Source organism: Elephantulus edwardii, unplaced genomic scaffold, assembly GCF_000299155.1.
Source record: "Elephantulus edwardii isolate Elephantulus edwardi_28Jun2011 unplaced genomic scaffold, EleEdw1.0 scaffold00079, whole genome shotgun sequence".
Lineage (NCBI taxonomy): Eukaryota > Metazoa > Chordata > Mammalia > Macroscelidea > Macroscelididae > Elephantulus > Elephantulus edwardii.
Genome location: NW_006399829.1, coordinates 1148888 through 1169176, shown reverse-complemented (window position 1 = coordinate 1169176; position 20289 = coordinate 1148888). Strand labels below are relative to the sequence as shown.

The window sequence follows — 20289 nt, the reverse complement described above, 5'->3', positions numbered from 1 at the left end:
GCAGGAGGGGAAGGCCCTCTATGAGGTGGATTGATTCAGTGATTGGAATAATCAGGTTGGGTGTATCGGAGACAGTACAATTGGCACAGGACAGAGCAGAGTTTAGGGTGTTGTTCATAGGGTTGCTATGAGTCGCAAGTGACTTGACGGCACATACAACAACAACAACTAGGGAGGAACTGGAGAGCATTGTCCTAAGTGAACTAATTCAGTCCCATAAGGACAAATACTGTATATGGATCATTATTGTAGAACATGTATCAGGATCCAAGGTGGAGAGGGTGGAGACCGTGGCGGGGAGGGGGGCACGGTTCATCATAGGGTCACACAATTTTTTGGATGGAGGAAAGGTTGGGTAAAGGAAATGGAAAAGATCTAGTGTGAAAAACAATGTATATGAACTTTGTACATAAACTGGTATAAAATAAAACTTTTATTTAAAAAAATGCAATGTCCTTACTGCTTTAAGAGAAATATGAGGATTTTTTAAATGATACTGCTTTGTCCTCAAGTATACCCAAAACAATTCCTCCATATTTCCAATTCATATCTCCCTTAAATTTTTCATCAAAATATAATGAGAAAATATTAGATAATAAACCAGATTACAGGAAAAAAAATATGGTGTTCCTGATCCAATAGAACACTTAGATCCTTGGATATGTCTATAAGCCACTGCATACATTGAGTGCAAAATGCATGGAAAACAGAGAATGAGTGGCCAATAAACATACGAGGAGTTGTAACCCTAAATGTATGTTACAGCTTCTGAATAATCACTTGAGATACTATTCATTATCTCAGGAAGGTGCTATGTTCAACTTTGAGAATTCTTTTGGGATCAGTTTAGATGATGTATCAGTCATAATAATACAAAACTATGTGGCATACAATAATAAACATGTATTGATTAGACACTCTAAGTGAGTTGAAACTGTCAACAACTTCATCTTACTTGGATTCACAATCAGTTCACTTGGAACCAGCAGTCAGGAGATCAGGAGACATGTTGCATGGGAAAGCCTACAGTCACGGACCTCTCCAAATTATTAAGGAGCAATGATGTTCATTTCAGGACTAAGATATGCCTTATTCGGGCCATTGTCTTTTCAATCACTTGCTATCCTGCTGAGAGCTGGACAATAAAGAAGTATGACAGAAAAAGAATTGATGCCTTTGAACTGTGGTGTTGGAGAAGAAAGAGTATTGAATATCCCATGAACTCTCAAAAGAACAAACAGATATGTCTTGAAGAAAAAGCTTTCGGGGAGCTCCTTGGAGGCAAAGATGATGAAGCTTCATCTCACATACTTCAAGCATGTTGCTAGAGGAGGCTATATATTCACTGGACAGGGACATCATGCTTGAGAAGATAGAAGGATGGTGAAAGAGAAGAAGACCCTCAACCAAGTGGATGGATTGGCACAGTAACTGCGGCAATGGGCTCAAGAGTATTAGAGATTGTAAAGATGGCACAGGATAGGACTGTGTTCAGATCTGTTATTCACAGGGTCGCTATGAGTAGTACTCAACTTGACAGCACCTAACAACAGCAACAACCACCCCAAGTGCTAAGTGGCAGCTCTGTTGATCTTTACTGGCTTTCTGTAGGGACTATAGACTTTGGTGCTTGTCGGCAATGTTGCACCTGTCTCTTATGTCCCAGCAGGCTAAACCAGGTGTGTTCTCATGACAATTGCAGGAATTGGAGAAAGCAAGTGGAAACATAGCAACATTTTGAGCCTTAGGTCCAAAACCGGTACCATCAGTACAACTGCATTCTACTGGCCAAAAGTCTCAAGGGCAGTCCCGATACAAGGGTAAGGGGAAAGATACCATTTTAGTAAGAACAGGGTTTTCTGGTGGCCCCAGGTGTTAAATATCCAGATGCTAGCTCATAGGTCATTGGCTTGACCCTGAAGAAGAAAGAAGTAGCAGCCTATTTCCATAAAGATTTGCAGCTTGGAAACCCTATCAGACAATTCTACTCTGACCTACAGGATCACTACGAATTAGCATTAACTTGACAGCAAAGGTGAAGTTTGGTTCAGTTTAGTAAGAACTGCAAAGTCCTATAGCAAATGACATAGACACCGGGTTGAAAAATTGAAGCCAACATTGAAATCTACCTAAGCCAAACTAGAAGAGGAAGGGGGGGGGGGACCAACCAAAAAAAAAACCACACAAAAACCTCAAACTCATTGCTATGGAGTAGGAACCAACACACAGCTGCCTCATTGGATTTCCTAGGCTGTAAATCACACAGGAGGAGTGCCCAACTTTCTTTCCAGGAGAAGCTGGTAGATTCGAACCACCAGAGACCACGTGGCCTTTGGGGTAGCAGCGCAAATTCCTGCTGAGTAAGCCACCGGAGCTCCCTCCGGGGATTGATTGGTTGATTCCTTAAGACCTAAAGAGCCACCTCTAAACTCCCTTCTTTAGGTTAGGACACAATTCTTTGTTTTGACTTGAGATGATCTGATCTTTGCCTCAAATCAAGCTCATTTCCACCACTGATTGATTATAGGGATGCTGCCTAATGCCTATGTTTGTCCTTTGACAACTCTCAACATATGGCCTTATAAAGGGAGACACCTGAAGGATTATTTGTTGAATGAACAAATCAATACTCACATTTCATAAAAGTTTTGAGCATATCAAGCCATTCAAAGAGTCTCCCCAGGTGAACACTCTGAAAAAGATGCCACATCTATGTATATATGTGCATCTTAGTATGTCTTTGTCTCAAAAGTCATTCTCTTTATATCTAGGCCTGTTGTTAAATGCCATCAAGTCATAGGCAACTCATAGCGACCCTATGAATAAAGTACCTAAAATATATATATTCGTATAATTTTCTTCCTTTCTCCAGGTTCATAGGGTTTCTGGAGGCAAGCTATTTTGGAAGTGGATGCCACTCCTGCTTCCAAGCTTGTTTTAATAGGGAAGCTCCACCAAACACTGTCCACCATGGGTGACCAATATTGCATTTTGGCACATCCGGGTCACAGTGTTTAGCATCACAGTAAGCACGAGTTACCTCTGTACAACAATGCACAGACCAGTGCTATACCACCTAGAAGAATGTTTAAGCAAAAACAATTAAAAGCAGGCCTGAGGGATTACAATCACCCACCTTTGGCTTGGTAACATCACTTTCTGTCCGTTAGGCCAACTGAGCTCTCTATATGTTATTGTTGTGGTGGTGGTTGTTGTTAAATATCTAGGGCTACTGCCTACAAAATCTCCAACATTGCACATCAGAGATTTCACTACACCTGCCTTCCTTGCTGTTTTTACTTTTAACTTCAATTTCTAAAATGCACTTCCCAATCACTTACCGCTTAATTTTCAAATACTGAAGTCATTCTACAAATATGCTATGTCTTGGGTTGGGTACATGACAGAGTGGTCCTCTATTGGTTAGGGAATGACCTACCTGACAGGTTTGTTAAAGGGTGGTTCCCACAAAGGATTTCTTAAAGAAGAGTTTGCAAATATGCTTTGTGTAACCTTTTTTTTTATATATAATTCTACAGCCAGACGTCTCCCAGAGAACTGCCAGCACTTCACATATGGTCAGTCAGATCCTCTAGGAGTGTAAATTATGTCCCAGGAGTAACTTAATTGCTAGGAGGGAGGCATTAACTCTTTCAGGTCACTAGGGTGCCACTTAGCACACTGCTGGAGTGCAGTAATTTACCAAATAGTGCCCCAGTGGGGTGAAAGTATGCATGCAATATAAATTATTCCCAGGGAGTAATTTATGAACTCAGAAAATCTGGCTTATTATATCACCTATTCACACAGTATTCCTATGAGGGAGAGCTGGAGCAAAAAGAGAAAAAAAAAAGATTTAAAACATTTTAAAAGGAAACAACACCCTAGTTTTTTCCTAGGGTTAGTCTAGTTGAAAATAAGGATGCTGGAAGTTTCCTAAGCTTCTACAGCTTTCTCAGGGATGGAGATCCAACTGAAACTGTCTCCAACTTACCAGTGTCTCCTCGGTTAGTGGCTTCAGGAGTACAGGGATCCCAATTTGAAGTTTCTGCTATTCAGAACCAGGTTTAAGGGACTGGTGTAAGGTGACAAGTTATGGGACTAGTGAGGGACAAAGCAAGAGGACACAGAGTGAGGCACCTCCCTCACCTCTTGTAGTCTTACCCTTAGTCTGGGTCCCAATTCATTGCTAATTCAACAAGAGATATTTGGACAGCTGCCTAAAAAATCAGCAACACCACAAAATCCACACTTAACATTTACTACTTTCTCATATTAAGCTTCTAAATGTGAAGCAACATTACATTTGCTGAGAACTAGTTGATCAATTCTCTTCTCTTCACATAGGAAACCTGAAGGGGAGGAGAAAGCTGAGAGGTGTGGGGTGGGAGGAGGCAGAGAGGTGTTGAGGGGGTAGGTGAGAACATTTAGCAGTAGAGCTGAGCTTCAGGCTTGTTCTGTGACCATAAACCAAAAACCAAACTCACTGTCATAGAGTCAATTCTGACCCAGCTGACCCTCCATCGTTTCCAAGGCCTCAAATCTTTATGGGAGAGGAAACTGCCTCTCTTTCTCCTATGAAGCAGCTGGTGGATTTGAATTATCATCCTCCCAGTTATCAACCCGACACATTACACACTAAGCTACCAGGGCTCCTTTCTGTGGTCACAGTATTTGAAAATAGTCATCTATTTGGGGTAGTAGAAGAGTCAAGTTTCAAAACTGTTTATTATGCATTTAATAAAAAGCAGAGCTGTCTTTTGGAGTAATTTCCAAATACCAAGTCCTTGTCACTTCATCCACTATAGCAGTTTAACTATTGGCTTGTGAATTGCAATTCTTTAGAGTGGCTCAAACACTGCCACAGACCCCGCGGGTGGTATGCAAAAGAATTAGGATGCAAATCTTTTACAAAAACCTTTCTATTTGCCTCTGTAACAAGATCCTATTGGTTCGAGGTCTAAAAATCAGTTACAGAAATACAATAGCTTTTCAAGGAGGAAAAAAAATCAAACAAATATATTTAATGTTTGTCTCTGTCTAGCAGCTCTGTTATCTACTGAAAGGCAGTTATCAGTATCTTTTCAACATCCTACCCCTCCTTCCTGTGCCATCTTCACACTTCCTGACACATTAGAACCCATTGTGGCAGTCACCATGTCAATTCATCTGGTTGAGAGTTTTCTTCTCCCTTGCCAAACCCTCCACCCTTGCAAGCATCATGTCCCTCTCCAAGAAATAGGCGTTCCTAGCAACATTCCCGAATGTGAGTATGTGGTTTGTGAGTGTCATCTTTGCCTCCAAAGAGCACAGAGGCTGCACCCTCACCAAGACATGTCTGTTCATTCTCTTGGCCACCTATGGGACGTTCAGTGCTCTTCTCCAACACCACAGCTCAAAGGCATGAATTTTTCTTCTGTCACCCTTATTTATTGTGCAATTCTCACATGCATAGCAAGTGATTGAAAAGACCATAGCCTAAATCAGATGCACCTTAGTCCTCAAACCAACATCATTACTCCTCAATAATTTGAAGAGGTTCCTAACTGCAGATTTTCACAGTGCAACACATTTCCTGATTTCCTGACTGCTGGTACCAAGTGAGCTAATTGTCAAGATGTTGCCTGATGCCAGGATAAGACAGGGTTCAGATCTGTTGTTCTTAGAGTAGCTAAGGGTTATAACTGACTCGATGGCATCTAATAACAATACCCCCATTCACCCTGACATTAAACTCCGATGCTAATAGATTGCAATAGATTTCTCCTCATTTTAATGGTCCTTGTTTGCCTCAGCTCACTCCTGTCCATATCAGTCCCACACAAAAATACACATTGAGTGAAGTCACTTAATCCCACACTTTTGGATGCTAGGGTATATCACTTAAAGTGTGACCTCGATCAAGGAATTTAGACACTCTCCACTCTCATTTTCTCTGTCAGTAAAATGAAATGATCAGACTAGAAACCTCTGATCCTCAACCCCAACCTCCAGTCTTCACAGATATACCTCTAACCAGGTCAGCAAACAGGCCAAAGCCTGTCCACTGCTTGCTCGTCTAAGGCTCACAAGCTAAGACTGGTTCTTTCATTTCTAACGGCTGGGAGAGGGGAGTCAAAAGAAGAAGAATATTTCATGGCACATTAACATTTCATGAAATTAGTTTTCTTTCTGGAAAATAAGTGTCTCACAAAGAAATCTCAAGAATCAAAGTAAAATTAATGGACAACTAGTCAATGTAGCCCTTAAGAAAGAAACTTCACGAAATCATTGCTAAACCTTCCTCGTCAGTGTCAGAATTGATTTCTTATGGGGGAACAATTTACACCAAAGATGTTTGTCTCTTCCTACTTTGCAAAAACCCCATTTCAATTTGGGTTCTCTTCTCTCTCTTTCTTTTACTTTTTTTATTTTTTTCTTTTCTCTTTTTTTTCAAGTGGCCTGAAGAATAGCAGATTTATCTTCTCTTTATGAGTAATAGTATCCCTGGTGAAAATGACTCTTAAAAGACTGTGCAGCCATGAAACAAATCCCTAGCCAATAAAGTGGTGACTTTGAAAAGGAAATTGCCCTGCTCGAGTGATGGATTCAGTTTCAGGTATCCTGACCCACGTTATGAAGGAGTCCAGGGACCCAGGGCCTGGCCCTTTGCAGCTGCAGAGCCCCATAGGGAGCGCGCTAAGGACTCTATGAACAGCCAAAGGCCGACCTACCTGCCCCACCGGCACTGAGGACTGCAGGCCTGCACACTCACAGCATCTAAAGAAGAAACTGCACTCTGCCTATTTCTACTCCACACAAGGCTCAGCTTGGGCTCCAAATATAGTAATACTTGAGACCCACTGAAACACGAGAACCACGCCAAGAAAGACCCCACAGTACTGTGAAATCTATCCTGACTCATGGCCACACCCTGTGTGCTGAGTAAACTGTTTCGTGAGGGTCCCTGACTGCAGTCCTTATGAAAACAGATTGCCAGGCCTCTCTTCCTTGGAACCATTGAGTAGGTTCACACTATCATCCTCTAGGTCACTGTTTGTACCTTTGCTTCACCCAGTGGCCTTTTAAGATCCATTAGTCAATGTCACCAAGTCAACTTCCACTCACAGTGACACAACAGGACTGAGGAGGCTGCCCCAGAGGGTTTCCATCTTTCCAGAAGCAGATTGCCACATCTTTCTCCCACAGAACCGCCCTTGTGATTTTATTTTTATTTTTTAATCATTTCATGCTTGTATCTTCTCTTCTAAAAGGCTACAAGGTCTGTGAAGGTCAAAAGCACCAATCACGTGCAAATTTTTCAGTAAAAGATCCACAAGACTTTCCGAAGACAAAGCTGTAATGATGAAAGGGCCGAGCCCAGGAGTTTGAACCTTCTGTCTCCAAGAAGATAAGCAATGCTTGAGCAATACTCTTCTTTCTTTCTTGAGTCTCAGGGAGGAGTTTCAGGATGATGGGCAGAGGTCTAAGGACAATGTGAGAACTCCAAAGAGTCTGTGGCTGTCACTTTGTCAGGGGACCATCTGCCCTGTGAGAGCAAAAGTGGATTGCAAATTCTTCTCTTCTGGATTTTGTCAAGGAACACCTTGAAATGAAAAATGTGGGTTTTTACATCTGGAAAATTAAGACAACGCAGCATTGGAGGCTAATGGGCTCCCAACGTTCAGCTTCTGGGGACTTTGCGATTATGCTGAAAACACAAAATGTTTGCTTTCTTCTTTCCAATTGGAGGCAGGCCCTTGGGAAGACACTTCTACCTACGCTGCTCCTTATTGTCTCTGAAATTGAGTCGAAGGACATTTTATCCATATCAAAGTACAAGATATTTAAATGTCCACTCTTGAAATTTGGGAACCTTTTCTGCATTTGTCTACTGGTCACAATTTGTGTAAATAGGTTATCAAAACTAGAAGTACTTGCTTTCATTCTAAATTAAATTTTACATTTCTCTTTTAGCTGCTGCTTTAAAATAGATTTTAAAAGGAACTTTACGTTTTGGAGGTGTCTCTACTAGAACTTTGCAAAATGCAGTTAGTCTCTTAGTTTTTTTAAAAAAAATTGCAAAATTATGGCAACCATTTTTATTTAATTGAAAGCAAAGATAGTTTCATTAGAAAAGACACTTCCCAGAGAACGAGATGGGTCATTTCAAAGAGATAGAGGAAAGATAGCAACTCCCCCTCCCCCATTCAAGTCTAATTGATATCTCAGTTCTAGCTGTACTTGGAATAACCAGGGACCATTTGAAAAATATGCAGTCCTGGGCTCTACTCCCAAGAGATTCTCATTCAGCTGACCTGGGATAAGAACGAATCATCCATCAGTCATCAGGTGGATCCCGATATACAGCAAACCCACCTGTTTTAGAAACCATGGCTGCTAACCAAAAGGTCAGTAGTTCAAATCCACCAGTTGCTCCAAGGCAGTCAGCTTCCAGAAAGATTTACCGCCTCAGAAACCTTATGAGGCCGTTCCACTTTGTTCCACAGAGTCCTTGATAGTCAGAGTTTACTCAACCGGTGGTGATGGGTTTTAACCTGTAAGATGTAAGTCACCACACCCTTTCTCCCAAGATGTTAATGGGTAGGTTTGAGATACCAACCTTTCAGCTAACAGTCTGAGAGAGCCCTGGTGGCCTAGTGGCAAGAAGCTGCACTACAAACCCAAAGGCACATGGTTTGAGGCCACCAGCTGCTCTGCAGAAGGATGGACCATTTCCTCCCATTCAATATACAACAACAACAGCTAGCAGTCTAGCACTTAACCATTTGTACCAACCAGGAACTCCAGATGAGGCATTGTTGTTGTTGTTGTTAGATGTTATCAAGTGTAACTCATAACCCTGTATGAACATCAGATCTGAACCCTATCTTATCCTGTACCTTTCTCATCTCTGACACTTGAGCCCATTGCTAAAGTCACTGTGGCAATCCATCTCACTGAGGGTTTTCCTCGCTTTCGCTGGCCCTCGGCCTTTCCAAGCATAATGTCTTTGTGCAAGAAATAGCCCCTCCTGAGAACATGCCCAAAGTATACGAGACAAGCTCCACCATGCTTGCCTCCAAGGAGCGCTCTGGCAGCACCTGCTCCGTATCTGTTTGTGCTTTCAGCAGTCTACACGGTATTCAGGACCCTCTTCCAACAAGGGGATTATTTTACAATCTCTCTAATGGTTCTAATGTGTCACCAAAGTTTCACTGGACACGGAAGAGCACATTTCAGTGCACCGGCACTTCATCCACGCCTCATTTATCACCTTATATTATTATTGTTGTTGTTGTTAAGAGCCATGAAGTCCACAGATCTGAACCTTGCGGTCTCCTGAGCCATCCTCTTGATCTCTTCTGATGTGCTTGAGCTCATTGTTAGTCAATGTGTCAACCCATCTTCTTGGGTGTCCACCTCTCTCTCTCTTACTCTCCACATTTCTCAATACATCTTTTTCCAAGGATTTACTCCTCCTGACAATATGCCCAAAGTAGGTAAGACAAAGTTGATTTATCACCTTATATTGTTATCATTGTTGTTACACTGTTGTGTATTGAGTTGAGGAGGAACTAACTCATAGCTGACCCTCCCGCAGGTTTTCACTGAGGAAGAGGCTGCACTTACTACAGGGTGATAGGGAGCTCTGGAGCCCTGGTGGTAAGGAGTTGTGCTGCCACCCTGAAGGCATGTGGTTCAAAACCACCAGTTACTCCAAGGGAGAAAGATGGGCTGTCTCCTCCTGTGTGATTTACTGCCTCTGAAAACCCCCTGGAAAGTCAGCTATGGATCATTTCCAACTTGAAGGTAAACAACAGCAACAACAAACAAGCATTTATCACCTTATATTACAGAAGGAAAGAACAGTTAAGGTTCCAAACCTTTTAAAATGACATCACGCTGAGAGAAGTGGAAGGTCAGAGAAGAAAATAAGATCCTCAAAACGATGGATTGATAGTGACTGTAGCAATGGTCTCGATTGTGGGGATGCTGTAGGATAGGACAAGGGTTAAGTCTGTTGTTCATAGAATTGCTGTGAGTCATGGATAGAGTTATAACAAAGTTATGCTACCAAGCCCAAGGCGGATTATTTTAATCTGCGACCCTCAGACCTGGTTTTAATTGGTTTTGGCCAAATGGTCTTCTAAGTGGTATAGCTCATGGTTGCTGTGATGTTATAAACACAGTGACACTGACGTGTCAAATGAGATAATGGTTACCCATGGTGGACATGGTGTTTGTTGGAGCTCTCCAATTAAAACAGGCTTGGAAGCAGAAGTGGCATCCACTTCTGAAATAGCCTGCCTCTGGAAACTCTATGAACATGGAGAAGCGATGAAAGTTATACAAGTGTTCAGGTCTCTTGTTCATAGGGTCGCAATGAGTCATCTACTATGAATCAATGGCACTTAACAGCAATAACAACATTACAGAAATATAAAGAGGGGAGAGAAGGAAGCTTCGACAGTTTCTTGAACAAAAGTGTCCAAGCTCTGTACTATGTGCCACCCAACAACCTGGACGCAGCTGATTGGTCCACAGACAAGCACTTGACTCTAGTCTCTATATCTACAGGGCATCTAGCAGCCTTCAAGGAGGCCTGGCACAAAAGCTCAGTCCAACTGCAAGGTTAGTGTCCAGAAGAACTAGTCAAATCCTTTCACTGCAGGAGATTACATTGAGATCAACAGAGAGCCAGAGCAGTTGGTAGCAGGAGCAGGAGCCAAAGACACACAGAGAAAAACAGAGAGCGAGGTGTTGAGTCTCCTTGGTGGCTGAGCCCATTAGAGGGATCAACAGGCGCCTGGTGTTGAGGGGGCCTGCAAGCTAACCCCGCTACTGAGCCTTATCCTGAATGACCTTTCCAATCCTAAACTTCAATCCCGTTTTCATGCAGCCTGGCTGGGTGGCCCTTCCGGAAGGCTTTTCAGAGACACGTGGCTGGGTGGTGGAGATTCCGGTCAGCCTTCCTTCCACAGCAAACTCCAACACTTCTGGTAAATTCAGTGCAGTTCTCAAATGCCTCACCCGCGTAACTCACATGGTCTAGCACACAGCCAGTGCAAAATAACTGTAGGTGCTTAGGAAGCATGACCATCTCCTGAAAAGCCTTGCGGGAAATGAAGAACTGATGGTTTCAGTGCTGACTAGGGTCATCCTCAGTTTCCAAAAGCAATGCCAAACAAGGGGTATCATGCGAAGTATCCTGTCCTGCTGTTTCCAATTCCATGGACTTTTCCACCATAAACCTATCAAAAACTGAAAACATCCTGCAAGAGCATCCTAATTCCAGCAAAGGTGTGTTTGGACGATTTAATTTTCAGTTGGTGTCATCGTCAACCACTGTAATGTTGTTAAGAACAATATTCTCCTCCCACACCAACTCCACTGACAAACCTCCAAAGTAGCTGATCCAAAACCTCCAAAGTAGCTGGTGTCTGGCTGTTCAATAACAGATGTTCAATAACTCCCCGTTCTTCCACTCTGCCACACACGCATTCCCCCTGCCTATTGTCAGTGTCAACCACTCTGAGAGCACGCACTCCCCAACAACCGGATGAGTCATAAAACAAGAGGTGCATGGATGTAAACTGAGCCTGTTTATACTTTCTATGGCCCCAGCTAATATAATAAAAGGGGTCCCACTCATCAGGCCCACTGGTTTCCAGAAAGCTGGTTTCTAATCAGCAAACACATACCTGAGTTCATTCAGTACATTATTTTTAAAAGAGGGAGAGGGTGGCTAATTTCAAGCCCCATGTGAAGGAAATGTATTTATGGTTCTAGCCCCAGGCAGGGTGTGCGAGGACTTGCCCTCCTCGCGTCCTCTAGAAAAGAAGACTCCTGGCTGCTTCTGGTGGTAAGCTAACCAACAAAAGAAATGCTTGAAAGATCTCACCTCCTGAATGCTCAGCGCTCTGAGTTGGGGGCCTGGGCTCCTGCTCCCTGAAACTCAGCGCCCAAAGGGGTGCCTGGTTAGGTTTCCCACCTGTATATTCAAAAACTCTGGATAACAGACACAGTTAGCCCTACCTCCTCTGACCTGTTCCCGAGAAAGTGAGCTGACGTCTCTGGAATTGGGACTTTGAATGTATGTGCCTACCCCAGGTCTAGTATTATGTTACATCAGCATGAAAATGGAGCCTAGGAGCGAGGAGCCGGCCAGCCTCAGAAGCCTTCTTCATTGCCTGCCATGTAATACATGATATGCAAAGCCTCTGACTTCAGCCAGCAGATATTTGGAGCCCGTGTTGGCCCTAGCATGGGGACTAAACTAATGTCTGTTTAGGTCAGAAAGCGAATCAGAAAAGCCAGTGGAGGGCACGTCACGGAGTGTGAGCCCTATAAATGCATCTCCATTCGCAGTCTCCTGGCAAAACCTCGGTTTCCTTCACTGGGCCGCTCCACATCTCTCCTTCGTGGTGCTCGGAGAACTCCTGCCGGCAGCTTCCTCCCTCGCCACTGCCTTCTGTCCTGCAGAACAGCGAGAGGGCGAAAGGGCTGCGGAGCCAAGGCTACGAGCTGCGCGAGGACAGCCCCGCCAGCCTTCCAGCGGGCACCGCGCCCTCCTTCCCGAGCGCCGGGCGCGGGAGCGAAGCCAGGCTCAACGGACGGCGCGGCCGCCGCGGTCAAGTTCAGATTGCCCCGGGGGCTGGCCTGCGCCGAGCCCGCACATTCCTCCGGCTCTGCCCGGAGAGCAACCGGCGCGAGCCCCGCGGCGTCTCCACCGGCACCCGGGGGAGGGGCACCTCGCGTCACCCACTCGCCCCGCGCCCCCGCCTCGGGAGCTAGGGCGCCTCTGAGCCGCCTCCCTTTCCCCTCCTCACCGCCGGGCCCTGCTGCCGCCTCCCCCGCCCCTCCAGGGGCCCCGCACTCCCCTCCCCCACCCCGGCCCCCCGGCCCGGGCTCTCGAGGACCAGCCTGCGCTCCTGGCGCCCTCATGTCTTCACGGGACTCCCCGCGCTGGTTGACGTGGTGTCTCGTTTGGATTCCCAGGCCAGATCTCAGCTCCGGCGGCAGCATCAGCCCGGCCCGTCTTGTGCTCACCAGCCCTGCGCCCCGAGGAGGCGCAGAGCGAGGCCGCTGCCGCTGAATCGCCCGCCTGGTCCCCGGCTCGCGCAGCTCCCCGAAGAGTGCTGCACGCGCAGCCGTGTCGCCCCCCACCCAAGGCAGGGGCGGCTGCTCGGATTTCGACTTCTGGGGGTGTGGAGGGCTGGCGAGGGCACTGTCGGCCGCCCTCGCCCTCCTCGCGGCGGCCGCGGGAACCTTGGCCGCCGCCTCCAGCGCGCCCTCGCCGCCCCGCGGGGCCCCCGGATTGCGAACTCTTGCCCCCAACCTGCTGGGCGGGGCTCCGCGCTCCTACCCGCGCCCCAGATGCTTCTCCTGGCTGGGACTCGGGGCTCCTGGAGTTAATGTCCAACTGGGGGTCTGCGGAGACCGGATCCGAGGTAAGTGGAGGAGCGGGCCGAGGTGGAGAGGGCAGCGGGTATTGGCATTGCAGGGCGCTGGGATCGCAGGGGAGCGGCTGGGCCCCCAGCAGCCCTAAGAAAGGAAAGCGGGAAGACTAACGAGAAGCCTGGCGCCGAGGGAATGGAGTTGAAACCTAGAGAGGCTGGCCTAGCCTAGGGGCAGGTTGTCTTTTCCACTCGGAGCCAATATTTGTGAAGTGTCCCGGAATGCCAGAAAGGGGCTGTCTACCCCGCTGGACGGGGCGCTCCTGCCAAGTCCAGGGACACTGTTTAGACTGGAGTCATCCTACAACTGAAGTGGCCGAGAGGGTGCTCTCCCGGGATAGGCAGCTGCAGAGATCTGTCATTGCCCAGAATGTAACTTCCATACTGCTCTTGCTTTGGTCTGTTACGAGGGAAAACGCAGGCCCCGGGAGAGAGAGCATTGAAGAAGCTGAGCACAAGCCCGCAAGCGCTCACCTTCTCTGGGTGCAGTCGGGCTGCCGGCGCTTCCCCACCCCATACGCCTCCCCACAGGTGAACCAGATTAGGTGAACTCTTGGAGGTCCGGGACTCCTGGAACATCTCTAGGGCCCCGCCAGTTGCTCAGGGGGGTGATTTTAAGGACCTCTAGCTCCCTGTGTTCCGTGCCTCCTCCACCCAGCACCGCCTTTCACCCTGCGCCACCACGAATCTGACTGACGTGGTTTGATTTGCAGACCAACTCACTGAGTGCAAACGAACCCCCACGTCGGGCCAGGAATCTCAGTCCTTTCCTGGGTTCCCTGACTCCCAGGCACCTCCCTGACTCTGGTGCCCCCAGAGCGAACGAGTGCGCGCCTGGGGGGCTGCCCAGCCCGGCCTCCCCACGTTTTCGCTCGTTGGTGGAGACAAGCTACTCTTTTGGCCTGAAGCGCGGCTAATCCCGGGCGCGTTTGCCTGTGTCTTTTCGTAAATACATAAACTTGAGTGCTCCAGGGGAGAGATGCCACCTCCTGTCTCGTGCGCTCTCTCCCCCTCAAAGCCATCCATCGAAGTGGGGCCTCTGGCAGATGAGGGAAGAGGTCACAGGGCTGCATTTTCTATCAGTGACAACTGCCGGGGAGTTCCTTGTGTCCAGGGATTTGGCTGCCGCTGGGCCTGGGACTCCCTTAACACGTAGACTCCCTCTCCCCAGTCTGACGGGGTGGGGGAGCGTCCTGTATTCTTTTTTATTTACTCTCAAAAGTTGGAGAGGTGGACAAGAAGAACAAGGCCTTCATCAACCACCCCTCATCAATCACAGCAGTTAAGACAAGTATCTAATGGTCCTTTAGCAGCCTCCCACCCCCAAAGAGAGTACTGTACTCACACCCCAAAGCGACCCCTCCCCAGCCCGTCCACCCCATTTTTCTCTGAGATCTGAATCTGGAAGGCAAACCCGAAAGATTCCCCAGCCTGCCAGGCACTAGAAGGCGCGGGGGCTCTGGTGGCGGGATCGCTCACCGCGGGGAAGCTGTCACCTTGACGCAGGGAAAGGGGGGCGGCGAGCGCTTCTACCGGCAGGTTGCTGAGAAACCAGCTCAGGTGAGGTGGGAAGAAGTGGAAAACCAGGCAGAGATGATGAAGAGGCGGAGGGCCCTCAGAGCCGGGGCGCTGGGCAGCATGCCCAGAAGCCCCTAGGCTAATTCAGATTTGGAGAGGATGGTAGGGGGAGTGGTTTTTCCCGCCCCCACCCCCGCGTGGACTGAAAATGACAACCCAGCCTCTCCGCCGCGTGGACACGGGGGGCTTGGCGGGTTCGGGTGCCCCCTGGTGCTGAGAACCCAGAAGCGCCGGCAGTGCGCTGCGGCTTCTGCGTGTGCGCCTCGCCCCCTTGGGCGTGCTTGCGCCTTGGATCTGGGAACACACAAGCCCCGGTTGGCGGAGCGTCCATCCCTTTGGTCTCACTGGAGCGCTCTCGGGATCTTCGATGCCCAAGAAAGGGTGTGGGGGCACCTAGAGAGGCAACTTGGAGAGGAAGGCTTGGTACCAGCACGTGGCCGCGCTATAAATTAAATCGCACGCTCAGCGAAGGAGGGTGACAGGGGTGCTGGAGGGGGGCCGACAGGCAGGCGTGTTTTGGGAAATAGAAGAAGTGACAATCGGGGAGGCGGCAGAGTGTGCGAGGGGCGTGGATGGAGTCTTAAGAAGCGCGTCACAAGCACCAGAAGAAGCCGCGGAGACATGAGGCAAAGAGGAAAGAACACTCTTCGCTGTCCCGGGGACGCCTTCAAGGCGCTGATCACCCAGGGAGGGAACAGGGGCCAGGAGCCTCCAGTGGCCAGGCAGGGAGTTTTCCACGGTTTCCTGCTTTGCCAGCTTCGCCACAGTTCTAATTGAGGATCTCCACGTCCAATTAAAAAACCCCAGTCAGTCAGGGAGGGGAAAAACCCTCTTAATGCCGAAGGGAAATCTGGTGCCTCTGTTGCTTCCTGCTGACCGGCCCCGCGATTTAGAATGGCTCACTAACCCCGCGCCATTCCCCCTCGGGGTCGCCAGTCATTTCACACGCACCCTGGAGGGAGCTGGCACCCTGGACGCGGGAAGCGTCTGGTCCCTCCTCCTCTTACCCCTGCTGCCAAAGATTCCCCTTCGTTCACTGCGCATCACCCGGGCCTGGCTGCTGCTCCTCCTGGACGCGTGCGCGCGGGCCAGAGCCGCGGCTTTGGCTGGCTCGGCACGCCAGTCTGGGCAGCTCGGGGCCCGTGAAGCCTTGGGTCGCCCGGAGTCCCTGGTGCCGGCAGGCTTTCCGAGCCCAGCAGCTGCGCAGCGAGCAAACGCCGGCGGGCTGGAAAGTGCATTTGTCTTCTCAGCGGGAGGTGGCGGCAGGTTTAAACTCTTCTCCGGGTGGCCTGGACAGGCACCCGGGCTGCGGTACTGGGTGGGATGCCTGGAGGAGGGAGGCGGGAACTAATAGGAAAGAGGTCTTAAGAGTTGTGCATTTACCTGAAAACTGTCAAGCCCAAGCCACGGAAAAAGTTAGACGACCTTTTCATTTTTTGAAGCATCTGTGTTTTCTGGGAATAATCAATCATCTGTATGAATCCTGATTTTTGTTTCCGAGTGAGAATTCTCCCCGCACACTTGGAGATGGGGACACAGGCAATAGAAAAGTCTGGGTCCCCGCTCGCCTAGGAGCCCCACGCCCTCCCCACCTTCTCACTGGGAGGGGCTTGGCCTGAGTTCACAGGCCTCATGGCTTGCCCCCTCCCCCACCCCCCGCCTGCGTGGGCCTCCTTTCCAGTGGTGTAAGAGCTGCGAAGCGAGCGGAACTCCAGGACTAACAGTTGGCTAAGCTCAGATCCCAGGCCAGCTCGCGGCCTAGGCCTTCCGGTGCCCGCAGTGGCCAGAGCTTTAGACCCTAGCAGGGTGCAAAATAAAATTCTGAGACGTGGGGGGCATCTGTTATTGTCCAGACGGTTCACACTTGCAAGACAAATGAAATCGCTGCCTGCTATAGCAATGGTAAAGCCTTCGTCGTGTGCAGTGCGTGCCCCGCCGGGCTCTTTCCGCGCGTGTTTCTGGTTGGTCGCTTGCTTATTTTAATGCGTGTTTGTCTGTTTTAATATTTGGTTGGTTGGTTGTTGTTTAAAGGTGGGACTAGTGGGACTAGTTGTTGAAGTCGAGCGGATGCTTCAGAAGTGAAGTCATAGCACGCAGATGGTCCCAAGCAGGCGTCAAGTCCCCAAGCCCTCGCTTCCTGCACCGACCAGGAGGATTATTGGATGGGAAGAGTGATGGGTGGGCGAGGTGCGCGGGGCAGCCTGGTGGGGTTGTGATCCTGAGACAGAGGATGGGTTGTTTTAAAATGAAAAGGTCCATGGTGTGCTTGGGTCTCCCGCTGGCCCGCGGGTTCCTGGGAGCTACCAGGCGGGGGTGAGGGTGACGGGTGCTCCCTGATTGGGGCGCGCGAGGACGCAGAGCAGGCTAAACCTTGGGGCCTTCCAGGGAGGATGGGAGCGGTGTCCTAGAGCCCCGGTGCCGTCGCCTTTGTGGATTTAATGGCCCGAGAAGTGGTGCCCCAGCTTGAGAATCCGAAGTCTAGGACGGTGTGGCGGGACAAGGGTAGCTGTCGCCCAGACTGAACGGGGAGGGAGTCCCGAGAGGAAAGGGAGGGAGATCTGGACGGGAGGAGGGGACTTCGGGGATGCCCGCGAGGAAGGCGGTAAGGATGTTGGTGAGGGTGCAGGAGCCGCGGGGAGGCGACGCCCCGGGCATCGACAGCGGGGTCCTAGTGACTAACGCGTCTTCTCTGGTCCTCTTTCCGCGGCCTGCCCGCGCAGGTGCCGCCGCTGGACGGGACTCTAAGATGAAGTTATGGGATGTCGTGGCTGTCTGCCTGGTGCTGCTCCACACAGCTTCCGCCTTCCCGCTGCCCGCCGGTAAGAGGCCTCCCGAGGCGCCCGCCGAAGACCGCTCCCTCAGCCGCCGCCGTGCGCCCTTCGCACGTGACTGTAAGAACCGTTCCCTCCCCGCGGGGCTGGCCGCGCCGCTGGGGGACCCTCTCGTGTCCCTCGTCCGCTGTCCGCACACACCCCAAGCCAGGGAGGGCTCCCCAGTCCGAGGGCACATCGGCGCTGGGCTAATGCGCGCTGGAGGGGAGCGGCAGAGCCCCCACATCTGCCTGAGTTTGGCTGCGCTGGCTGATTTACCCAACTGCAAGGGTTCTGCCTTTTCACACTGCTCAGTTAGCTTCACCACCCCAGCAGAACACAACTGTCTCCTCTTCCTGACTCTCAGAGTATATACACACACTACATTTAGATAATACACACACTACATATAGATAATACACATACACACACACACACACACACTTCATATTATATGTCCAGACCTCTCAATATATATTTATTTAAATATACTTACATACAAATATGATAAATATATATATTTAATATTATATGTCCAATCCCATCAGGTTGTGCTCTCTATGGGTGTGCTTGATCGTAAAAGCAATTGCACTTCCACCCCCAATTGCCCCTGAAAGTAGAGGGCCTGGTTTGGGGGGAGGTTAAAATAAAAAAAAAATTTTTTTAATAAATAACCACAGAGGAAAAAACCAGGAGAGCCTCCATTTCCAAGGCAAACATCAGGGCAGTGTCACATCTGGCCAGAAAAGTTCTAGTTCTAGAAAGATTTACAGAAAATACTACTGGCTGGGCCCAGGGAGAGAAAACCGCTATAGTTCACAGTGCAGGTGACAGTGCTGATGCTTTAAGTTGTGGTTCCCTGTATTAGAGGAGAAAATCCGTGATTTGCTTCGCACTGGGAGTAGGAGATTCTGTTAGGATATGCCAACTATCATTTGCTATCATTCACCATATTATTCACCATCAGCTCTTGTATAGTCGAAAGTTGCTCTGTAGCGTAAAAGTATGTTACTTTACAAAGCATAGAAGCTATGAGGGGGCTAGAGAGTTCTGGATGTATCGTCTACACACAGTTGTATTCCTAACCCAAAGATAGTTCAAATCCACTACCTTGGTTTTTTGGAATATGAGCACTCTTCTGTGTGATTAACAGCCTCCAAAAACTTGCTAGAGGGTCAGCAATGAGTTGGTTCCAATTCAAAAGCCATGAGTGAAAATGCAGATAACTAAAGCAGTAATAGGAAATTGGACGCTCGTCCCTAAGATAGGCTCTTTAGCACATGAAGCATGCTGTGGTCATAACCACAGGAGAAGCAGCTCCAACACAATTCAGCCATGAGCTAAGAGTCTCCCAAACCCTGTGGCCTGAGGCCAGGAAACAGCCCATGAAATGTGTTGTGTTCCATCCTTCCATGCCTAATTGCAGCAACAAAAGCATCTTTGAGAAGTCTCAAGAATGAGAAAGCAGGCATCTTTCTAAGGCAAATTAGGACTTCAAAAGTGATTTAGCATTTGAAAGAACCAAGCTGATCTCCTCAAATTAAAATACCTGTTCCAACCTGGACATTCAGGAGAGAGAGAAACATGGTTGTGTCTGATGGGAAGCTGATTAATTCCCTGGGATTTTATTGTTGTTGTTGATTGCTGTCAAGTCAAGCAGGGCTCTATGAACCAAAGGCCTGAAGCCTTTCTATAACTATTGTCGTTTCTCCAGGTTCATAGAGTTTCCAGAGGCATGTAGTTTAGGAATTGGATGCCACTCCTTCTTCCAAACCTGTCCTAAAAACTGGGAACTTCACCAAACACTGTCCACCATGGGCAGCTGTTATGGCATTTGACCTCAATGACACAAAATTCAGCTTCACAGCAAACCCAGCCTACCTCAGTACAGCAAATTGACAGAAGACTGCAGTACAACTTAGAAGGGACTTATTGTGGGATTTCATTAGCATATCAATATCTTTAGGGAGCTCTGATATCCTAGTGGCAAAAAGCTGCGCTGCAATAGTGAAGGCACATGGTTCAAATCCTCCAATTGCTCCCAAGGAGAAGGATGAGCAATCTCCTTTCGTGCAATTAACTGCCTCTGAAAACCCGCTAGAAGGTCAGCTCTTAGTGGACGCCAGCTCCAGGGTACACACAACAGCAACATTTGTCAGGTGGGCGAGTGTGTAGGGAGTTACACAGGCCTCTCTGGAGGTGGGAATCTAGGAAGTGGCTCCTTAGTAGAAAGCGCTGTCTCCTTCCCTGCCGTTTGCAACCTCTGTCCCAACTCCAGGGCACTGAGCTTATTTTCATATTTTTTCTTCTTTTTTAAAATATTTTTAATGTTTAACATGGACTGCCAGGAAAACAAACAGATTCATCCTAGAGAGGGGTAAACCAGGCTGCTCCTTGGAGGCAAGGATTCTGGGGCTTCGTCTGACATACTTTGGACATGTTGTAAGGAGAGACAGGTCTTT

At 48.6% G+C, this 20289-nt stretch overlaps 2 protein-coding genes and 1 pseudogene across 4 annotated transcripts in view; 1 reads left to right on the top strand and 2 right to left on the bottom strand.

Annotated features, from left to right (window-relative positions):
• Positions 1-12327: 12327 nt before the first annotated feature.
• On the bottom strand, positions 12328-12927 carry LOC102845850 (annotated as a pseudogene).
• A 4-nt stretch (positions 12928-12931) lies between these two features.
• On the bottom strand, positions 12932-17672 carry LOC102845447 (treacle protein-like). The gene is made up of 4 exons (XM_006889577.1): positions 17503-17672; positions 16025-16344; positions 15174-15311; positions 12932-13527 (listed from the first exon to the last, which is right to left on the bottom strand). Exons 1-4 carry the CDS (start codon positions 17670-17672, stop codon positions 12932-12934), a joined length of 1224 nt encoding a protein of 407 aa, XP_006889639.1.
• GDNF (glial cell derived neurotrophic factor) overlaps positions 13397-20289 on the top strand; it is a 42150-nt gene continuing 35257 nt past the window's right edge. The window contains exons 1-2 of one of the 3 annotated variants that reach the window (XM_006889540.1): positions 13397-13433; positions 17738-17902. In XM_006889540.1, coding sequence (XP_006889602.1) covers positions 17764-17902 — 139 coding nt within the window. In that variant the 5' untranslated portion in view covers positions 13397-13433; positions 17738-17763. Of the gene's footprint in view, positions 13434-17737; positions 17909-20289 lie in introns of those variants that run through there. The other 2 variants (XM_006889541.1, XM_006889539.1) reach the window with 2 other exon arrangements.